The following is a 23,652-nucleotide window of genomic DNA, read 5'->3' as shown; positions in this document are numbered from 1 at the left end:
CCTGCCGCCTAGTGTGCCCCCTGTCCCTCACAGAACTCTTCCCTCTATATGTACTGTATATATTACATAGAGAGATACATAGAAGAAAAGCCGGTAAATCATCTGCCAGGATCAGTATAATCACAGAGTGACAGGTTAGAATACAATAGATAGAATAGATGTTTACACATATAATAGATGTATCTATAGATGTCAGTGACACACACATACATATATGTATTTATATTGCATAGAGTGATAGATACAAGAAAAGCCGGTAATTCATCTGCCGTGTTCTGTAAAATCACTGCAGGAGCCGACAGGATAGAAGAGATGGATGACATACCGTACATTAAATATATATGGAATAGGTAGATATACAGATGTCAGTGACAAATACAATTAGTACGTGTGTGCAAATTACTGTACATGTATTTAATTAATAAAAGATTATTTTTTGGAATAAAATGACATGGGCTCCCGCACAATTTTCATAACCAGCAGAGGGAAAGCCGATGACTGGGGCAGATGTTTATAGCCTGGGAAGTGAGTAATACCCATGGAGCTTCCCAGGCTATTAATATCAGCTCACAGCTGTATACTTAGCCTTTACTGGCTACTAAAATAGGGGAGCCCCTAAAAAATGACGTGGGGTCCCCCCATTATCAATAACTAGCAAAGGCTATGCAGACAGCTGCAGGCTAATATTAATAGCCTAGGAAGGGGCCATGGATACTGCCCCCCGGCTAAAAACATCAGCTCTCAGCCACCCCAGAAAAGGCGCATTTCTAAGATGCGCCAAATCTGGCACTTAGCCTCGCTCTTCCCACTTGCCCTGTAGCAGTGGCATGTGGGGTAATAGTTGGGGAGGTTGATGTCACCGTCAGGTGACATCAAGCCCCGAGGTTAGTAATGGAGAGGCATCAATAAGACACCCCCATTACTGACCTCATAGTCACATTGTAAGAAAACACAGACACCCAGAAAAAGTCCTTTAATTGAAAGAAAGACAGACTCCTTTAATATTCCTAATTAAACCATACTTACGACCTCACCTAATCCCACCAAAGCCCTCGATCTGTAATAAAAGTAAAATAAAAAGGCAATGATATACCACACCTGTCAGTCGTTCTGTCCCACACCTTAATCCATGTCTTGGGGATAATTACTTTTCAACCAGGACAATGCCAAGATGCGACCATCCTGGCTGAAAACCACTGGTCAATGAGCTGCTGGGAGCGCAGCCTTAGTTACTAGCAGTGACGTCACTGAGGCTGCGCTCCCAGCCGTGCTGAACTGCAATGACCTCTTGACCATGGGAAAATGTCAGTGATGAGGTCATTGCAGTTCAAGCTCAGTGTCTTCACAGCAGGATGAGTGACCCCATGACAAAACTCCCTCCCTCTCGAATTCAGCCACAAGGGTCTTTCTTGAGGGAATTTGCGATAGGTTGACTGGAGCGACAGTATCCATCTTGGAGGGGTTGATGATAAATTGTGGATCCTCCTCTTTGTCCCCAGACATAAATGAGCGAGAGAGGGCATCTGACATTCTTGTCACCGGACCTGAAATGTAAAAGAAAGTTAAAGTGGGCAAAAAACAAAGACCACCTAGCTTGGCATGGATTAAGTCTTTGGGTGGACTGGGGATACGCCAGGTTCTTATGGTAGATAACCACTGGATAGACTGCGCCCTCCAGCAGGTATCGCCACTCCTCCAAAGCCATCTTATTGGCGAGTAACACCCTGCCCCCGATGGAGTAGTTACGCTCTGGAGCGGAGAAGACCTTATAGATGAAACGGCAGGACACGTGGTGACTCGAGGAGGATTTCTGAGTGACCACAGCTCCAGCCCCCAGCTCCAGCCCCCAACAAGGATGCAACCATCTTGCAACCACTTCCTGCCGCCTCCAACTCAAAAATATTTCACGGATCCGCAAATTCCTAAACCAAGAATCCGCAAAGACACTAGTCCATGCCCTCATCATCTCCCGCCTTGACTACTGCAACCTCCTGCTCTGTGGCCTCCCCTCTAACACTCTTGCACCCCTCCAATCTATTCTAAACTCTGCTGCCCGACTAATCCACCTGTCCCCCCGCTATTCCCCGGCCTCTCCCCTCTGTCAATCCCTTCACTGGCTCCCCATCACCCAGAGACTCCAGTACAAAAGCCTAACCATGACATACAAAGCCATCCACAACCTGTCTCCTCCATACATCTGTGACCTCGTCTCCCGGTACTTTCCTGCACGCAACCTCCGATCCTCATAAGATCTCCTTCTCTACTCCCCTATTATCTCCTCTTCCCACAATCGCATACAAGATTTCTCTCGTGCATCCCCCCCTACTCTGGAACCCTCTACCACAACACATCAGACTCTCGCCTACCATCAAAACCTTCAAAAAGAACCTGAAGACCCACCTCTTCCGACAAGCCTACAACCTGCAGTAACCACCGATCGACCAAACCGCTGCACGACCATCTCTATCCTCACCTACTGTATCCTCACCCATCCCTTGTAGACTGTGAGCCCTCGCGGGCAGGGTCCTCTCTTCTCCTGTACCAGTTGTGACTTGTATTGTTCAAGATTATTGTACTTGTTTTATTATGTATACCCCTCCTCACATGTAAAGCGCCATGGAATAAATGGCGCTATAATAATAAATAATAATAATAATAATAATAACCACCTCTAGAAAGAATTGTTTGTAATTCAGCCTCAGAGGGCCAGTTCTTTGGATCAGCTCCCTTTCGGGTCATAGCAGAGATGAGAGCGGACAGAGTGGAGAAGTGAGGAATGAATTGCCGATAATAGTTAGCAAAGCCAAGGAATCTCTGGAATGCTTTGACTCCAATGGGCAGCGGCCATTTAAGAATGGAAAAGACTTTCTCAGGATCCATCACGAACCCCCTGGCCAAATTCTCCTGAATGTTGTCTGACATAGCTTTGAATCTTGGCTGGGGAGGGTAAATTCGACCTCTGGGGGGTGCAGTTCCAGCAATCAAGTGAATAAGACAGTCATACGGCCTGTGGGGTGGCAGATTCTCTGCTTTTTTTCTGTCAAATACATCAACAAAGAACCAATATGCAGATGGAAAACTGGGCAGCGATGCTGGAGGAGACGGGACCTTAGTCTGGAACCAGACACTTCTCATGACAGGAATGTCCCCAGCGGAGCACCTCTACAGTTGCCCATTCCAACACAGGTTCATGTTGTTGTAGCCATGGTAGACCTAAGAGAAAGGCGTGAGACATGTGAGGAAGAACATACAAGACTATCCTCTCCATATGAAGCATCTCGATACAGACCATAAGCATCTCAATAACCAGACGAACCATCTCCTGAAGAGTTCTCCCATCAACAGATGTTATAGCCAGAGGGTTTTGGAGCGGATGAACTGGGATTTGGAAAGCAATCCACTACAGCCTGGGGGACAAAATTTCCTGCTGTCCCAGAATCCACATACGCTGTCTCAACAAACTGGGATTCACTGGTTGTCACGACCACAGTAAGAGTCAGGGGTTGAAAGGTGTCTTCCATCTAGGGAGGCCTCTCCTACTGACCCTAGATGCTGGAGTTTTCTAGCTTAACCGGACAGGCGCGAATGAAGTGACCTATGTCTCCACAATACAGGCACTGGCCTTTAGCATGGCGATCCATCTATCGCTGACTGGCAAGAGCTAAGCGGTCGACCTGCATGGGTTCCGGTGAGGCATCAACAAGGGAGGGTGGAGGAACAAGCGGGGACAGAGGCCGCGATCCTCTTTCACGTGCCACCTTATGGGCACGCTCCAGGAAACGAAGGTCTATACGGGTGGAGAGGGAGACCAGGCCATCGAAGGTAGTTGGTAGGTCATGACCAGCTAGCTCATTCTTTATGTTTCCAGAAAGCCCCTCCCAGAATGTTGCTGTGACGCGAGTCACTAGTATTAGTCCCAGAAGTGGAGAGAAAGACTACAATATTAGATAGTAAAAATGTATACTACTTACGGAATAAGTAACGGGAGATCAAACAATCCGAGGTCAGATCCAGGAAATAGCGCAGTACAAAAGGGTAGTCAGAAACTAAATCCTATTCATAAACCAAGGTCAGGAAAGCCAGAAAGATATGACAGTATACAGGGAGCAGGCACTAGAATTGTCAGGTCACAAGCAAAGGGTCAAAGTCCAGGTAGGAAATAAAGTCAAGCTGGGTCAGGCTTAGAGCACAGAGAGATCAGTCTTACACAGGCAACAGCAAGTGTATGATTGACACTGGGTGAAGGAGCTAGCATGCTTAAATAGAAGACTAATCAAGGAAAGTGAACACAGATGATAGCAGCACAGACCCAGTACAACCAAAACAGACTGACTGCCCCGACACAAAGTAACAAATCAGACAGGAACAGAGTGGAGATCGTGGCAGTTGCCACCAACGCTTCGCTATTCCAACTGAGTTTGGACGCCAGAGTGCGGAAGCATACCGCATATTGTCCCACAGATGATTTGGACAGGCGTAAGCAAAGAAGAGCGGAAGCTGTCGAGGTGGTTCGCCTGGGTTCATCGAATACTTTGCGAAAGGCTTCCATGAATATGGACAAATTGGAGATGATAGGGTCCTCTCTCTCCCATAATGGATTCAACCACGCCAGCGCCTCACCTCCAAGATGTGACATAAGAAATGCTACGTTTGTTCGGTCTGACGGGAAGTGATGCGGAAGGAGTTCGAAATGTAGCGGGCACTGATTGATGAACAAACGGCAGAGCTTAGGATTGCCGTCAAAGCGGGGTGGAGTTGCGAGTTGGAGACCTGAAGCTTGAACTAAGCAGACTGACTGAGAAATCTCCGAAGAAGACACAGCTGAACGTGGGGAGACTCTGGAGAGATGTTTAAGGCATCCAACTTGGTAGTCAGACACTGCAACTGCATAGACAATGTATCCTGTATGCTTTTCTGTCGGCAGAGCTCTTGGTACATGGTCTGATCAGACGGGTCCGGGATCCAGCACGTCCATGGCATGAGCAAACTGTCACAGATGTGGTTTGTGGAACCACTGCGTCACGGACCGTAGAGAGCCTGGAGGGGCGTGACTAAGGCTACGTTCACATTAGCATTGTGCGGGGCAGCGTCGGGCGCAGCCGCGGCGACGCATGCGTCATGCGCCCCTATATTTAACATGGGGGGCGCATGGACATGCGTTGTCTTGCGTTTTGTGACGCATGCATCATTTTGGTGCAACTGTCAGGGCGCAGACGATGCTGCATGATGCAGTTTTTTCTGCGCCAAAAATCATGCAAAAATGAACGCATGCGTCACAAAAAGCTGTGTTGTGCATGCGTTTTTGCATGCGCTGTGCGTTGCGTCGCCGACGCTGCCCCGCACAATGGTAATGTGAACGTAGCCTAAGTGAGCACCAGACTGTTGAGTAGAGCCACTGATGGTGAGGTTATACTTGGTTCCCAATAAACGCCAGGTGCCACTCCAGGACAGACCAATGGACAGACCAATGCCACTCCAGCAGCTGGACCCAGAAGGACACGCTAGATGGTACAGCAGGCAGAGTTTGCATCAGAGTGCAGCAGACAGATTTCATATCACAATGCAGCAGACAGAGTTCATATCAGAGTGCAGAAGACAGATTTTATAACAGAATGCAGCAGGCAGAATTTGTATCAGATTACAGCAGGCGGGGTCTGCCTCAGAGTGCAGCAGACAGGATTTGCACCAGAGTGCAGCAGGGACTGGTACGCATCCTTGCACAACATAGACTGCAAAACAGGAAGGTTGCTCAGGCACCTCCCCAGTGGGGAGGAAGCAATATATACATAATGCCCCACAGCCATTGGCTGGAGAGGAAGTAGCAAGTGCATGCACTTGCCCTTTAAGAGGGCAGGAGCATGCATTCGTGTATCCTAAGGACATGGATAGAGGCTCGGCTGGAAGCATACAGTGCATGGGGAAGGGAAGAACTGACCGCAGCATGGGTGAGTGAAGTGGAGACCCTGCCTGTCAGAGCAGGGATCGGGCGTGTTGCTAACACCTACCCAGATGAATGCAGATGGATGCTGAGCTATGATTTCTGAGAAATAAGATCAGGACATTGAAAGGTGACATAAATTAACATATAGAGTATATTTCTGAGAGCACAATGGACAGGAAACAGGAAGTGGGCAGAGAAGTTTCAGATGCATCAGTTTTTATGTAGATATCACAACTGGTGACGAGGAGAATAAGATCCTGCGGCACGGAGTACTGACTTCCATGCTGTATTAATCACCTCCTGAGGTGTGCACTGCATTTACCAGCTTGTTCTTGGTGCTGCGGGAGAGGGACCTCTTCCTGGCAGATCAGTTTTTATCGACAGGTCGTGTCCTCTTTTGAATGCAGTAAATTGATGATATTTTCTTGTACTTGCACCGTTCCACCACTTCACTTGCCAAATTCATGACAGCTTTGAATTCCAACAATCTTAATATTCATCTTTGTTATCATGTTGACACCTGTTCTATTGATTTTCTTGATGTCGCCATCAAGCGTGATCAATACAAGACCCTTCAAACAAATATTTTCTGGAAACCTACATCAATAAATTCACAGTCACATGCTACCTAATCTCAACAGTCCTTCATGATCAAATTGGTTCTCATTGGTCAATTTCTCCACCTCCGAAGCATTTGTTTCTCGGACAGTGATTTTGAAAGACCGATCCATGATTTAATAATAATAATAATAATAATTTTTATTTATATAGCGCCAACATATTCCGCAGCGCTTTACAAATTATAGAGGGGACTTGTACAGACAATAGACATTACAGCATAACAGAAATACAGTTCAAAACAGATACCAAGAGGAGTGAGGGCCCTGCTGCTCGCAAGCTACAAACTATGAGGAAAAGGGGAGACACGAGAGGTGGATGGTAACAATTGCTATAGTTATTCGGACCAGCCATAGTGTAAGGCTTGGGTGTTCATGTAAAGCTGCATGAACCAGTTAATTAATTTTTTTTTTTTTTTTTTTAATATAGGCCACACAGGGATCGTTAGGTTAATGCATTGAGGCGGTAGGCCAGTCTGAACAAATGAGTTTTTAGGGCACGCTTAAAACTGTGGGGATTGGGGATTAATCGTATTATCCTAGGTAGTGCATTCCAAAGAATCGGTGCAGCACGTGTAAAGTCTTGGAGACGGGAGTGGGAGGTTCTGATTATTGAGGATGCTAACCTGAGGTCATCAGCGGAGCGGAGGGCACGGGTAGGGTGGTAGACCGAGACCAGAGAGGAGATGTAGGGTGGTGCTGAGCCATGGAGTGCTTTGTGGATGAGGGTAGTAGTTTTGTACTGGATTCTTGAGTGGATGGGTAACCAGTGTAATGACTGGCACAAGGTAGAGGCATCGGTGTAACGGTTGGTGAGGAATATGATCCTGGCAGCAGCATTCAGGACAGATTGGAGCGGGGAGAGTTTGGTAAGAGGGAGGCCGATTAGTAGAGAGTTACAATAGTCCAGACGAGAATGAATAAGTGAAACAGTAAGAGTTTTTGCAGAGTCGAAAGTAAGAAAAGGGCGAATTCTAGAAATGTTTTTGAGATGCAGGTAAGAAGAGCGAGCCAGTGATCGGATGTGGGGGGTGAATGAAAGGTCAGAATCAAGGATGACCCCAAGGCAGCGGGCATGTTGCTTTGGAGTAATGGTGGAACCGCAAACGGAGATGGCAATGTCAGGCAAAGGTAGGTTAGTAGAGGGAGAAAACACGAGGAGTTCAGTTTTTGACAGGTTTAGTTTCAGATAGAGGGAGGACATGATGCTAGAGACAGCGGTAAGACAATCACTGGTGTTTTCTAATAAGGCAGGCGTGAGATCAGGAGAAGAAGTGTATAGTTGGGTGTCGTCAGCATAGAGATGGTACTGGAAACCAAATCTACTGATTGTTTGTCCAATAGGGGCAGTATACAAAGAGAAGAGGAGGGGGCCTAGGACTGATCCTTGAGGAACCCCAACAGTAAGGGGAAGGTGAGAGGAGGAGGAACCAGCGAAACATACAGTGAAGGATCGGTCAGAGAGATAGGAGGAGAACTTAAAAATGAGACTTAAAAACTCTTAAAAATGAGATTGCACGACCGTGGCCATAGTCACCGCATGGTTAAAAAAGCTTACCATAGGGCAAAACATTCACCACGTCACCAACTTCTCAATTCCACAACCATGTCTTCCCCCACACTCAACTATGCTTTATTACTAATTTCCACTCACACGCTTCACCCATGAGACAATGTCTGGCTACATCATGGCTGATTCTTCTAGAACATCAAGTATTATAAAAATACCATCCCAACAAACCTTCCACCACTTTTTGTAGGTCCAGAAACCTACGTGATTGGCTAGTTAAGAGTCACTACCAATGTGATCCGCCTAGCACATTTTGGCAGGGAGGATCAACCCGGACAGGCTGCTCACCCTGAGGCAAGTGTGTGGCATGTGCAAGTTTGGAGCGTGCCAGCACATTTACTGATTCGAAAAGCCTTAGCACTTATAACATCACTCAACTTATCTCTCGCAATTCTAACGCAGTAATATACTATGCCACATGTCCCTGGGCAAAGATATACATTGGGCTCACCACTAGACAATCGAAGTTGCAGGTTCGTGAACTCATTGTTGGCATTTCCGCTGAAAGTAATGAAAAAGGTATATCTGTGTTGAAAACGATTCCTAAACACTTTAAATTACATTCCAATTGTGATGCCTTCCTTTTGAAAGTCTACGGCAATTAGATGATCACCTCTACCATCAGGGGTGGTAATGTCAGTCAAAGCCTTGCCCAACGTGAGACCAAGTGGATATGGACCTTTGACACCGTCCACCCCCTTAGTCTCAACGAGAATATTAGTTACGTACCTTCCCTCAGACCACCCATGTCATCAGGCTTGGTTGTTTTATTACGTAGAATTCTTGTGTTTGTTTTTATTATGTTTTAGAATAACTATATTTTCCTTATTCATAGTGGTGCAGATTTCCCACCTACTGTTCTGTCCAAGATTAAAGTCTATGGAAGCTTGAAGTTTTGGTCTCTTTCCATTCTAGACACAAGAAGACATGCATGTTGGAATAACCAATTCCCTACCTCTCCCTCCTCCTTCCCTGTATCACTGTATATGAAACATTGCCACCATTTATTGTGGTCTTCCTTATTATTCACCTTTTACATTACTGTTGCACCTCCATATGTGCTTTGTCATTATTGTGATACGCTTAACTACCTTATACCAATTTATTTAATTCTATATTTATCATTATTTTCATTCCATTTACATTCATGCTAACCTTTTTTATCTGTCAATTTTATTTTTTATTATTATTGATTATTTTTTATTAACTTTTCCACATTTACTTTCTTTTAGCCTTGTGTTATGTTATAATATCCTGGTTGTGTTATTGTTCCACATTTATACGCACCATTTTACACCCATGTTTCTCACATTCTTACATTATCACTACGTACAATATTATCGCACACTTTTTTCATAACCCTCACGATTTACATGAGACTTCTACACCTGTACTTATTACTGCCATCTTGGGTCCAGCAGTTATTCCCACATGCTGCAATACTGCTTTGTTACTTTGTCTACTATTGATTTTGCAGACCATTTCATTGAATGTGGTGGCATGCGTGCACGTTCTGGCTCCCGGATCTTCCTCGCCAGCTGTATCTATATGTACACTGCAATGTCGAGTTATGAGGTCCCCATATGATCTTGCTGTCACGGGTTACACAACGTGGTCGCCGTGGACTCTCCGGCTAGGTTGGACACATCATGCGTTACTCCACTACCCTTTCAACATTATTGGTTGATACACACACCGTGTCTTCAGATTTGTTCCTTAGTCTCACGTCATACCATGCTCCCCACTAGGCTTGAGCGAAACGGATTGGACAAATTCAAAAGTCGCCGACATTTGGCAAAGTCGGGTTTCATGAAACCCGACCCGATCCTAGTGTGGGATCGGCCATGCGGTCGGCGATCTTCGCGCCAAAGTCGCGTTTTGTGACGCGTTTGGCGCCATTTTTTCAGCCAATGAAGGAGCATGGGCAGAGTGATGACATAGGTCTTAGGGGCGTGGACGCCTATCGCCACCTTGTCGCTTGTGCGCTGTAGCGATTTGCAATGTGTAACACCAGCTTTTCTGTTCAGGGACGGAGGAGAGAGAGAGAGAAGAAAAAAAAAAATTAGATTTCCCATTGACTTTGCATTGGGTTTTGTGTTTCGGTCGATCCCCGACTTTTCGCCATAATCGGCCGATTTCACTCGACTCGACTTTTCAGATAGTCGGGTTTCGCGAAACCCGACTCGACCCTAAAAAAGTAAAAGTCGCTCAACCCTACTCCCCACTCTTATGCTTTTATACACACTCCATTTTCTATTGGCCAATTCCACTTTTTAACCTTTACCTCCCTCGATGATGCCAACCCCTGATGAAGGTTATTGCCTAAATGTATCGGGGTGGGCATCACTCAGCCATGAGTTTCCTCTCCACGTTATTGCAGTGACTATAGCTCGCGTTACCTCTCATTATCTTTTAACAGTCTACTTGCATTCGTGTTGCACATAGGAAACTTCTGCACTTTTTTAAATTGTTATATGCCATAACTACAGTGGAATGAAAAAGTTTAGCACCCCTGGTCAAAATTACTGTTACTCCGAACAGTTAAGCAAGTTGAAGATAAAAAATCTCTAAAAGGTCTAAAGTTAAAGCTGACACATTTCCTTTGTATTTTAGGCCAAAAAAAAAATATAAGAGTCATTCAATTCTTGAGCGACTTTCATCCATTCTTCCTTGGTGAATTCCTCCAGTTCTGTGAGATTCCTGGGCCGTCTTGCTTCCTCTGTTATTTTGAGGTCTCATCACAGATTATCAATGATGATCAGATCCGGGGACTGTGAGGGCCGTTGTAAAACCTTCAGCTTGCACCTTTTGAGGTCTTCTATTGTGGATTTTGCCATGTGTTTAGGATCATTGTCATCCTCTTCCTCTCTTCACCTTCAGATGGTGTTATATTTGCATCAAGACATTGTTGAAATTTCATTGAATCCATTCTTCCCTCTACCCGTGAAATATTCCCCATGCCATTGGCTGGAACACAGGCCCAAACCAAGACTGATCAACCCCCCTGCTTAATGATTGGCAAGATTTTCTTTTACTGAAATTCTGTTCCCTTTTTTCTCCACTCATATCTTTTATCATTGTAGCCACAGAGTTCTATTTTACCCTCATCGATCCACATGACTTATTTCCAAACTACATCAACCTTGTTTAGATCTTCTTCAGCATACTTCTGACGCTGAATTTTATGGTGAGGACACAAGAGAGTTTTTTCTGATGACTCTTCCTGGACAGCAGGCGAGTCCGGGGACCTCTTGGTTGGTAATGGAGTCCTGGGAAGAGGAGCCGAGCCCTTCTGAAGTGTCCATAGTGGAATATGTAATGCGCTTCCATGACAAAATGCAGACCTTGATGCAGTTGGTGCATGACAACATGACATAGGCTGAGGCTGATCAGAAGCACTGGTACAACCAGAACTCCCGGGAGCCGACCTACCAGGTGAATCAAAAGGTGTGTGTTGGTCCCCGTACCAAAGGATAAGCTTCAGGCAGGTTGGGAAGACCCGTACGTCATCCACCAACAGCTCAACCCAGTCACATACGTGGTCAAGCTTGACCACGCTTAGGATAGGCGAAAGGCCTTTCACGTAATATGATGAAGGCTCAACACGAATGTGAAGCCTATGTCCTACCGGTCTGCAGCCTGCCCGAAGACAGGGAGGAAGACCACCTCCTGGACATGCTGGCCCAAGCCAAGGCCGGTGGGTCCATCGAGGACGTGGAGGTAAGTGCCTTGCTAACCGAACCCCAGCGGTTGCAGTTGCGGACCACGCTGGAACCCTTCCAACTGACCTGGAAGGACTGAGTTAGCGGTCCACAAGGTGGACAACGGGAATCATGCCACTACGGCAAACACCCTATCGGATCTCCGGCGAGGTGCAGCAGGTTATTTGCCAGGAGATCGATGAGATGTTACAGCTGGGAGTGATTCAACAGTCAAAGAGCTCGTAGGCCTCACCTGTAGTTCTCGTGCCAAAGAAGGATCGGACCACCCAGTTCTGCGTGAACAACAGGGGGCTCAAAACCATCACAGCCTCTGAGGTGCACCCCATTCCGTTAGCTGGTGCAAAATATCTGTCCATAAAGGATCTGAGACGAGGATACTGGCAGATTCCTATGAGCCCCAAAGCACAGGAGAAGTCCACCTTTATCACATCCTTCGGACTGTACGAGTCCACAGTCATGCCCTTCGGCATGAGGAATGCCCCTGCCACTTTCCAGCGGATGGTCAATCACCTGCTTTAGGGACTGGAGAAGTACGCAGTGGTGTACTTGAATGACATTGCCATCTTCAGTTCCTCCTGGGATGAACACCTGCAGAATCTTCAGGAGGTGCTCAGGCGAATTCACCAAGCCGGTCTGACCATCAAGCTGGAAAAGTGCTAGATGGGCATGAGAGAGGTCCACTACCTGGGGCAGGTGGGCGGGAACTACATGAGGCCAGAGTATGGCAATGTACATGGGTTGTCCTGCCGGGGCGAACCTGCCAAGCTGCACATGGAGGAGTGCCGAGAGGTTCTGCCTCCATAGTTTAGTCCAAAAGGGGAGGTGTCATCAGGAAATAGGAAGAAATTCTTATTTACTTCAATTATTACACATGCAGAGCTCTCAGCTGCAGTTTCCTTTGCCTGTGTGCGATCTCACCTTTCCCCCTCCCTTCCCTCTTGCTATATAGCTGTAATGTGAGACCAGCATGCTAGCAACATCCACGGAGGAATTTTTATGGCTCTGTGCTGCGAAAGTCAGTCTCTGTCTAAACCTCTCATCCCCCCTCCCACCAAATAATGCAAATATTTGTTAGTGGTATTCTTTGTAAATGATATATTTAGTCAGACACTATGTCAGTTATTTTTCTTGAAGTGTTGTGGACTATTTAGCACTAGTCAATATTTTCTGAGCATTCATTTGTAGGTGGTTAGTTTTGCAACTATGCCCCTGTCTATTTTTTTTTTTTTTTATGTACTTTAAATAAAAATTATTTCTTTATTTTGGCATATGCTTCCCATTTTTTTTAGGCTATATTTTGGTTGGAAGTGCCAACACACCTAGGCCATTTTCTTCTTTTTCGTTTATTCTTATGTATAGAAATGGTTTGTCATAACTCTAAGAAAAGGGAATATTCAGCCTCTAAGTGAGGTCACCACAGGGGGAGTGCCTTGGTTTTGGGCACAGAGATAAATGAGGGAGACATCAGTCATCACTAGTCTCTGGTCCCGGGTCTAGCTGCGAGACAGATCTGTAATGCATCTAGATGTGTGGCCATCCCCAACAGCACATGGTCAGTGTTTTTCAATTTTAATCACATTGTATTTGTAATTGTACTGTACATACAATACTTGTCTACTCTTATAATACCTTTTTATACTTCTGTAAACACTGCCTACCTTTTTGGAGTAAAATATATAAAATTACTAGTTTTGTTTCTCCTTGCTCTATAGTGTACTGTCACGTCCTCTGAAGTGAATTACGCTACAATCTGGGTTGGCTCCGGACCGGTTATTTATTAAGAAATCGGAGCTGGTGGCAGCGGATTTGTCCTGTGTATTTGGGAGGCTTTGTAGAGACGGACGGCATTGATAATTATTGTTCCAGCTTGAGTGGGAGTAGTTATATCGCCCTTGCTGCAGTGTGCCCGTTAGCCAGTACAAAGTAAGGCAGCCTTCCTGGCGACTAATTATCCTAAGTAAAGTACCCTGCCTGACCTGCCTGACCTGAGGGTAAGGAGGGAGCCAGAGAGCTGCAAGTTCCAAACCGCAACTGGGAAGTGGGATATAGATAAATCCCCTTCAGAAAGGAACCAGGGGCAACCAAACAACCCCGGTTCATGACAAATTGGTGTGAGCGGTGGGGAAGATAAAGATATCCTCCCCGTGAACTATGACATCCCCCATTCCCCAGTACTGTTTCCTCGTTCATGCCCCCCATTTCCCCGTACTGTTTCCTCATACATGCCCACATTCCACCATACTGCTTCCTCACACATACCTCTCATTCCCCAGCACTGTTTCCTCATACATGCCCCCCATTCCCCAGTATTGTTTCCTCATACATGCCCCCATTCCCCAGTACTGTTTCCTCGTTCATGCCCCCCATTTCCTCATACTGTTTCCTCATACATGCCCCCCATTTCCCCGTACTGTTTCCTCATACATGCCCACATTCCCCAGCACTGTTTCCTCATATATGCCCCCCATTCCCTCATACTGTTTTGTCGTACATTCCCCATACTGTTTCTTCATACATGCCCCCATCTCCCCCTTTGCTCCTCATTTTTATCCTCAAATTCTCCCCCCACACATTAAATATCCTCTTCCATGCATTAAATCTTCTGTGTCTTCAGATCCGCTGAAGCACTTACCACCAATGTTCGGCTCTCTGCAGCAGCGGCGAATGACGTCATCAGCATGATCACATGATCTGATTACGTTGCTGGCGTCGCTCTAACCCGGCGGTCAGAGCTTCCATTGTACTGGGGTCTCTAAGATGCGAGTACAATTGATCCCTGGGAGCCGGAGAGCTGCAGCTTCTCTGTGCCAGCTGTCAGCTTGACAGCCGACACAGAAAACTGCCATCTCCCAGAATGCAGCCGGCGGGAGAGACAGTGGGGACCACCGCATTAGGTGGCCTGACTGCGCCCCCCTGCGACTGATAAAAAGGGGGTGGCATCTTTCAGCAGAGGCATAATTAGCCTGCAGATGACGCCCCCCTTTTTAACAGCAGGTGGCGCCGCCTGAGGCAACTGACTCAAGTTGCCTCATGGTAGGTGCGCCACTGCCTATAATCTCAGTACGTTTGTAAACTGTGAACTGTTTGTAAATTGTATGTGTACCGGTTAACAGAACAACATACTGTATGTATCCACACTGTGCTGTGACTAATAATCTCGTATCTATGGTGCACACAGACCTGCAGTGTACAGCGGATATATTGGCGCCTTGGATGCATTTCTGGCTACGCCGGACTACCTTGATCTCTTTTACTGACATTTGGGTGACACAGGTACAATAGGGAGCAGAAGATGGTGGATATTCCCAAAATGTAATGCAAAATTTACTATAAGCAGAGCTACTCTTAGAAAGAAGAAGAAGGAGAGACGTTTCCTGGTCAGTCCTTTATTCCTATATACGATGGGGTAGAATGACTTATCATGTATAATATAAAGAAAGCGTAAAGTTAATCTAGACAGTCAGAAAATGAGCCAAGCAGTGCCGCACGCTGAATATAAGACGGTGCGTCATTACTCAGATTTCACAACCACCTCTCCGTTCGCTTTAGTCTAATAATATGTGACTACATTTAAAGCAGTTTTGCGTTTTACCCCAAGTTCCTTTTCACTTGTGGAGTGAGGTGTAAAGAGGAAAGAACATTACATAAATCTGATGATGGGAAGTTGTTGGTTTTTTTTATCCAAATTGTGATAAAATTCTGTCACATTTAGCAGCATAATTCCCTCTAATGTTAGTACCCAAATAACCACCAAAACCAACCACCTCCAGAATTGTCATTATTTCTTCTCCTTTCTTCGTCTCTTTTTTCTTCTCTTCTCCTTTCACGCTCTTTCTTCTCCAGGTCTTCCCCATACTTGTATGTACAATTGCAGTGGAAATGCTCCTGTAATATCTTGTTGGTCCGTAGGATTATATCTTCGTTTTCCATTTCTTTGTCTCTTTTTCTTTCTTCTGCTCTTCTCCTTTCACTTTCTCTCATTTCACAGTCCCACCCATTTATACAACCTCGGTGGAAAATCTGTGGCATTAAGTCAAGGATTACTTCTTTTTTCCTTTTTTCCCCTCCTCTCAGATCATTTATTTTCTTGTCTAATTTCGCCTTATGTATATACTCCAGCATGAACTTCTTCCGCTCCCTCCAGTCTTTCTGGGGATTTCTTTCTTTCTCTCCCAGCCGATATTTGACGTCTTTCAGAGCGCTGTGAATAACCATCAGGATATCTTTGGTTTTTCCCTGAGTTTTGATATGATCGTTCTTCGTGTAGTTCTCTATAGAGATTACAACCTCGGCTCCCATCTGCTTCAACGTCTTCTCAGCCTCCATGAAGTCTCCACTGGTTTTATGGGTGATGACAACAATGGGGAAGACTCCTGCAAGAGACACAGATGTGAGCGGATGATCTGGGGAGATATAACATCAATATTCATTGTAATTGTTCTGGATGACATTTTGTGTTATGCTCTCGTTCCCAGAATACGTTCCTCATACTTGTTCTTACTCTCTGGGCCCGGCAGTAGATGTATCTCAGGGGGGAAAACAAGTCCTAGGCTCTCGATGAGTCTGCTGTTCACTAGACCCCACATTACCTGTCATCTTCACACAATTTTTCAGAAACTCCTGCAGTTCTTGTCTCTCACCGTCCGCTAACACTAATTTGGCACTGTAGAAATAAAAAAATAGAAGATGACGTAGATTGTGATGATGATAATAACGGTGATGACTATGATGCTGATATTGATGGAAGTGTTATTTATGGGATCGATGATGGCGGTGAAATGATTGTGATCAGGATAGTGATGGTGATGACACTATTGATAATGATGATGGTGAGGTTGTTGTTGATGGTGATGATAACAGTAGAGAACTGCAAATTTCATATCCAATTCCATTAATCCACAGTTCTTGGCAGTGGCCACTAAACTGTCCATGGTTCTGTGCTCTTCACATCCATTCACTGCTCACTTTCGTGGTGGATAAAAGCTGATCAGTGGGTGAACCGGCTTTAGACAATCTTCTATCTGATATTGATACTATATCCTAAATATATATTGTAAGTGTGGAAAACTCCATTAATGGTCCTGGACTATTCTGGCAGTTGCCATTATAAGGGGTGATTGACGCCTCCTTAATTCTCCACGTCTTGATTTCCACTCACTTTCTAATCTCATCATTACCCAACACTGGATGGAAAGAGCCAGAATGTGATTTACCCTTCTGATTTTTCTGGTTTCTTTACTACTGAGAAACCCTGTGACTCATTCTACTTGGGCAAACATAGGGCTACCACCAGAAAGTTCCAACATTTTCGGGCCACCTTGAGACTCCACCCAGGCTCCATCCCAGATCCGCGTTCACTCCTCCAACCTTCCATATTACTAGAATATTCCCTTTGAGACAGGCAACTGTACCTACTTGCAGGCAGCAGTCAGTAGGGTGGAACGTAATAGTACCTAGTAGGTGCAGGCAGCAGACAGAGACGGCCTCCAAGTTCACACTATGCGAGCAGTGAGGGGGACAAAACAAGAGTGGCGGGTGTGAAAGCCAACGCGTGGGCGAATGGGAGGTCAGATGGGTGAGTGGATGGGCAAGTTGGCGGGCGAACTTACCTCATCACCTTCAGGCCCTCAGCTCCTACATATAATATACCACAAGGGCCCGGGACGCTCCGGCAGCTTAGGAATAGAGGGTGTGAAGCTTCTGACATCACTGATGCCCACGCCTCAGCGTGCCAGGCAGTCTGCCAGGCCATTTATACAGTGGCTCGGCTGGGCAGCCTCAGCGCAGACTGCGTAGCATGTCTCACCCACTCCGGGCTCCCTCTTCGCTTCTGCTCAACAGTCCACCTACAGCAGTAATGCCCTAATGGTGGCACTGGACAAACATGTCTATACATGGCCCCTCACCTGTATATGAGGATGGGGACAATGAAGTCGGAGTAGTTTGGGTTCCATTCGGCGTCTTCCAGTCTGGTCATCATGTCTGTGTAGTCTTTCATCCACTTCACCTTCTCACCAATGGGGAGGAAGTTTCCTAGTGAAGAAAAACATTTATTCTGTGTATTAAATGTCTAAACATTAAAGAACATGCTAGGAAACAATGTGGAGGAGAAATCTGAGAACATAAAGTGTCCCATTGACTCATGATATCAAGGAGTTACATTTTAGTGCTACTTACAGACGCTTCTCACTAAATGAGAATATCACTGAAAAGTGAATTTATTTCAGTTCTTCGATACAAAAAGTGAGTCTCATATATTCTATAGTCATTACACCCAGAGTGCTCTATTTCACGTGTTTATTTCTGTTAATGTTGATGATTATGGCTTACAGCCAAGGAAAACCCAAAAGTCATTATCTCAGTAAATTAGAATACTTTATGTCACGATCCATGTTTGGATCTGTGGCAGATCTGCTTTCCCTCAGATATAAACTTTTTTCCTTTCTGGTCATTGGGGGTTAATACAGTTTTCTCCCCCCGGTGGGCGCTGGTGTAATTGCATTGTATTGCTGCCGGGTCAGCTGATGTTTGTTACCACTCCCACCATCCTTTATAAGGTCACCTGACGCATCAGCTGACTGTTGGTTATACAGGTCCTTTGGATACCAACCTTGCTGAAATAGGAGCTTGACTAAAAAGACACACACTCTCTATATAAACCTAGATAAAATATAACTCGTATATCTAAAATAATATGAATACTTAAAATAATTTTTAAAAATAGGTATTCTAAGTATATAGTGTATCAGGTGTGTGACAAGAAAAAAGTGGAGCCCACTCAGTGCATAGAGTAAACCAAAACCTAAGACAGGGATCAAAAGAAGGAGGACCACCAGGCTAGGATGTACAAATATTCAATTTTATTATTTATTATGGTAGCAAATGGTAATATAACATTATAAAATTATTAAAAAGAGATGTGCACTACAGGACATATACTGATATAATTAATACATAGGTATATACACAATAATAACCCTCAGTATAAAAAAGGGGGAGTGAAAACCTGATGCTGAATAATTAAATAAGTGAAAAAAATTGAAAAAATTTTTTTGTGGAAAAAGTATATATCTGATATAAAGTATATATATACATATATATAAATAGAATTTTAAAAAAATATATATATCAGTGACTAAAGTGCTCAACTGCTACAGTAAACAGAAAGTGTTTGCACTGGTCCAGAATAATATATATATATATATATATATATATATATATATATATATATATATATATATATATATATATATATATATATATATATATATCAGGGCCCGCATAAATATCAGAGCACCGCTCTAAATGTAAAAAATAGTGGTAGAAAGTAAAAATTAAGAGCATACAGGTACCTTTATGGGGTTAATGTCCTTGTGCACAATGCGCCCCGACGCGCGTTTCGGTACAGTTTTCCTCCCCCTGACGAAGGAAACTGTGCTGCTCTTCTTTCTTCTTTTTGTGTATTGGACTTATTGTTCACTTTCTTAGCACGCACGCCCTGATTCGTGTTGGTGGTGTTCACAGACATATGGTCAGAAGTGCGCAGCTGATTGCACTGTAATATGGAATCCGAGCCAACCCCCGTGCGGACAAGCCTGCAAGCCGGCCGGGAGGATGCCAGTAATTATTTCAATGAGTGTGAGCGGGTGGATGAGGTGCAGATGTTGAGCACGAAATCCTTGGAATTCAAGTTAACTAATCTCTCCGAAAGGGAGATTAGATTGTTTTGGACTAATAATTCTTTACAATCATATGTGGATAATGGACGAGTCCCTAGGGGACTACGCGTCTGGAAAGAGATGTCGCATTTCAATAACGACGCTGCTTTGAGACTTGAATGGGAGAGCATTATGATTAAATGCTCCCAGGATCTGTTAAAACTGGTCCTAAGATCTAATGTACAGAATTATGAAACTGTAAACGCTGAGATATTAAAGACACAATCTGAACTTAAGAACAGACTGACCGAGAGTCAATGGACAGCCTTTAATAAAAAATTGGATACCAAATTGACGCTGATGCAGGTTGATATTAAATAAAAAAAACGTGATAAATTTTTGCGGGATAAAAATGATTATGATTCCGGGAAAATATTCACCTGGAACAAAACTCAGAATAAACACAGAGAAAATAAAGAAACACGAAGCCAGGAAGGAGGTCCCGGACAAACCAAACGTAAACGAAAATTTTTAAAGCGTGGTCAAGGTACGAGGAGAGACTATTTGACCACTGAGTCAGATTCAAGCCTCAGTGAGAGTGGCCTTAATGTCATTGATTCCTCCGAGGAGGCTACATCAGAGATCCTCTCCACTTCTTCAGTCCCTTTAGAAGGAAAACACGGAGAAGCAAACGCAAATATCGCCCCAAGATGGCGGAACAAGAGGAAGTCCGTCTCCTGGAGATAGAAGCAGCATCTAAATCTAATCCTGGTGACTGCGTCGTTAATTTGACCCAATGTGAACTAGGTCCTGCACATCTAACGTTACTTTCGAAAGGTTTGAACTTCTGTATACCTGAACTTTTTGACTTCCCTACTTTTCAGATTGACTTATTTAAAGCCATAAGAAAAATTCATTTATATAAATTTTTCTCCTCCAAAACAACTAATTCTGGAACATGGGAGGGTGAGCAGCCGTGCCATGTGGGAGCTTTGGGATTCATGGCAGGTGGTACAGATGAGACTTTGGCTGATATGCGGAAGGATGCGACCCTCCTCCTGGATATCACCAGTATTCCATCTGATCAAGGAAAGAGTACATCAACTACTTACGGTCCTTTCCTTGGTGGTATTTCTTCCTCATATATGCCCCCTTCCTCCCCTGGGAATATGGTGGATTTATTTGAGACACTAGTACTGAAAGACATGGAGGCCATACTGTATAAAAAAGCATCTACTAATTTGACTTTGGTTGAAAAGGAGGCGTTAAAGGACATGGCCAGCTGGACAGATGTCATAATACGTCCAGCTGATAAAGGGGGTAAAGTTGCTTTAATACCAAGAGAGGCATATATAGCTGAAGCTTTACGGCAGCTATCAGACACCACCACTTACCTTCAATTAAAGGGGGATTACACACAAAAATTTAAAGGGGAACTCTGCTCTCTTTTGAGACGAGCAATAGAGAATAAAATTATTACACAGAACAAAGCGGAAAGATTGTTACCGCAATTGCCTACAAAGCCTCATTGGTATTATCTCGCTAAAATCCATAAATCGGTCACATCGCCTCCTGGGAGACCGATTGTGTCAGGGATCAGATCATTGACTGAACCCCTTTCTCAACATATTGACTGGCTCCTACGCCCTCTGTTGAAAGATATCCCCTCATATATTAAGGATACGAATTCTTTCCTGGAACACGTGCAGAATATGGATTGGCAGCCGGGGTTCTCCCTGGCATCCATAGATGTGATCAGCCTATATACCAATATCCCGCAAGAATTGGGTATTCGTTCCATCAGACGAATTCTTGAGACCACTGATAAAAGTACCAATTATGTTGACTTTGTGTGTGAGAGTCTTCATTTCATTCTCACCCACAATACTTTCACTTTTCTTGATGTTTGGTATAGGCAGATCACTGGGACTGCCATGGGGACCCCGGCTGCATGTACTTTTGCTAATTTGTACATGGCAGTGTTCGAGGAAGACTATGTATACTCGAATTTGAACATCTTTTTGAAACACATTAGAGCATACTTTAGGTATGTAGATGACGTATTCCTTATTTGGGATGGTACTGAGGACGAATTTAATCAGTTTGTCGACTTTTTGAATACAAGAAATACAATGGGGATGTCTTTCACCTCTAATTTTGGCGGTGATAAATTGGAGTTTTTGGATGTTACTATTCACATCCAGGAAGAAAGATTATGTACATCTGTATTCCGGAAACCAACCGCCGTCAATTCATTATTACATTTTGATAGCTTCCACCCACCTCATGTTAAAAGGTCGTTACCTTATAGCCAATTGCTGAGGACAAAAAGGGTCAAGAGGGTTTGAGGAGCAGTCAAAGGAATTATGTCAACGATTTCGAGACAGAGGGTATCCTGAAGACATTCTAGGGAACGCCATCGAACAGGTTAATACCCGTTCGCAATCAGCACATCCTATTGAGATTCCTCCTCGGCGGTTTACCTTTTGCTTCCAATATAGCCCCTTGGATAGGGATATCAGATCGATAATAAGAAAACACTGGCATATATTGGAAAGGGATAGAGAGCTGGCCAGTATAGCTGCAGGTGGTCCCCTGATTGCGAATAGACGGGGGAAAAGAGTAAGGGATGTGTTAGTCTGGAACCGTATAACTGATTATAAAAGTACTTGGTTAGAACAGATGACCCCGAAAGGGAATCAAAGATGCGGACAGTGTCGGTATTGCCGTTTCCATATCCAGGCTCCTGTTTTGAATATTGGTCCCTGTACACACCATGTTAAACAACTAATCACCTGCAGGACAGACTACGTTGTTTACGTGATATTCTGTCCTTGCAGGAGATTCTACATAGGGAAAACAATTAGGAAACTGTATATGCGCTTTAGGGAACATCAGAAGTCTATGGATTCAGGGAAAGGCGTTCCTAGACTGATTCAGCACATCAGAGAATGCCATGAAGGCAACTCCGATGTGTTAACCTTTGCAGGGATTGAGAAAGGTTTTCTGCCAAAACAGGGAGGAGATTTGCAGAGGCTATTGTTACAATGAGAGGCTAGATGGATCATGAGAACAAAGACGACAGGACCGGCTGGTCTTAATGAAAAAATCGATATGTCCATGTTTCTATAATAACTATGTTTGACATACCGCTATAATAGTACCATTCTTACTGCGATCAATCAGCGATCTATAACGGGTATCCTCTTTGCATCGTTTTCTCTCAGTGAAATTATGTCTGTAAATGTATAGATCGGTAATTGTATAGGAATTAGATGCAATACCAGCTTTGGGTTACACCGTTTTAATGTTATATAGGTGTATTCTGTACGGTCTCATTTTTGTACGATATGATTGTTTGTGTTTAATACTAATTTTTTATTGGATTTCCAGGTGTGTATACACAATATTGTTATGCTCATGCCCTTTTCTTGATCTTAATATTCATGTTTCTAATTGCTTTTTAATTTGCACCTGTTTTCTGCCTACGCTGGTCGGGACTTGCGTCAGAGGGGGCGGTGTTTTTGCACTTATCTCACCTGGCTCCTTCCAGCTTGGACCCGTAGAAGCGCCGGTGTTGGCGTGAAACGGCTGTTGTCCTCTCCCCGCTCACCTCTCTTTGTCTTTCGTCTCCCCCGTGCCGTGAAGATGGTTTCACAGTTGCTTTAATAAAGGAATAGTCTGCTCTACAGGGTTGGTGAGTGTTGCCACGTCTTTTTCTATTTTTTCCATTTTTGCTACTATATAACTGAGTGTATACCCGTGCTTGTGGACAGTGGAGCAGGTGTCAATCTGGTGGATGCTCATTTTGTCCAGACCCATGGCCTGAGGTGTAGAACACTAACTAAACCCCTAAGTGTCCAGGCCATTGACTCCGTACCAATCAGCCAGGGGTGGGTGACCCAAGTCGTAGATGATATACACCTGCGTATAGGGACTCATCATGAGGCGTTCCTATGGTGCTACGTCTTGGGAGGGCATACCAACACCCATCGTTTTAGGACTCCCTTGGTTGAAAAAACACAACCCGGTCATAGATTGGAGGTCAAGGGAAGTGGTCAGCTGGGGTCAGTCGTGTGAGGGCTGCAGCCCAGGGGCAACTGTCTCTGCCGTCCTTCTACAACCTACCCCTTCCTCTCCAGTG

At 44.6% G+C, this 23,652-nt stretch overlaps 2 protein-coding genes across 2 annotated transcripts in view; both read right to left on the bottom strand.

Annotated features, from left to right (window-relative positions):
- The window catches only part of LOC138645683 (uncharacterized), a 240,895-nt gene that overhangs the window by 24,986 nt on the left and 192,257 nt on the right, over window positions 1-23,652 (bottom strand). The window lies entirely within an intron of this gene.
- LOC138646055 (uncharacterized) overlaps window positions 15,221-23,652 on the bottom strand; it is a 43,102-nt gene continuing 34,670 nt past the window's right edge. Inside the window, exons 3-5 of the mRNA XM_069735524.1 lie at window positions 17,757-17,883; window positions 16,440-16,513; window positions 15,221-16,223 (exon numbers count right to left, since the gene is read on the bottom strand). Coding sequence (XP_069591625.1) covers window positions 15,583-16,223; window positions 16,440-16,513; window positions 17,757-17,883 — 842 coding nt within the window. The 3' untranslated portion in view covers window positions 15,221-15,582. The remainder of the gene's footprint in view (window positions 16,224-16,439; window positions 16,514-17,756; window positions 17,884-23,652) is intronic.

This window comes from Ranitomeya imitator, chromosome 7, assembly GCF_032444005.1.
Source record: "Ranitomeya imitator isolate aRanImi1 chromosome 7, aRanImi1.pri, whole genome shotgun sequence".
NCBI lineage: Eukaryota > Metazoa > Chordata > Amphibia > Anura > Dendrobatidae > Ranitomeya > Ranitomeya imitator.
This window is presented reverse-complemented; position numbering and strand designations above follow the sequence as displayed.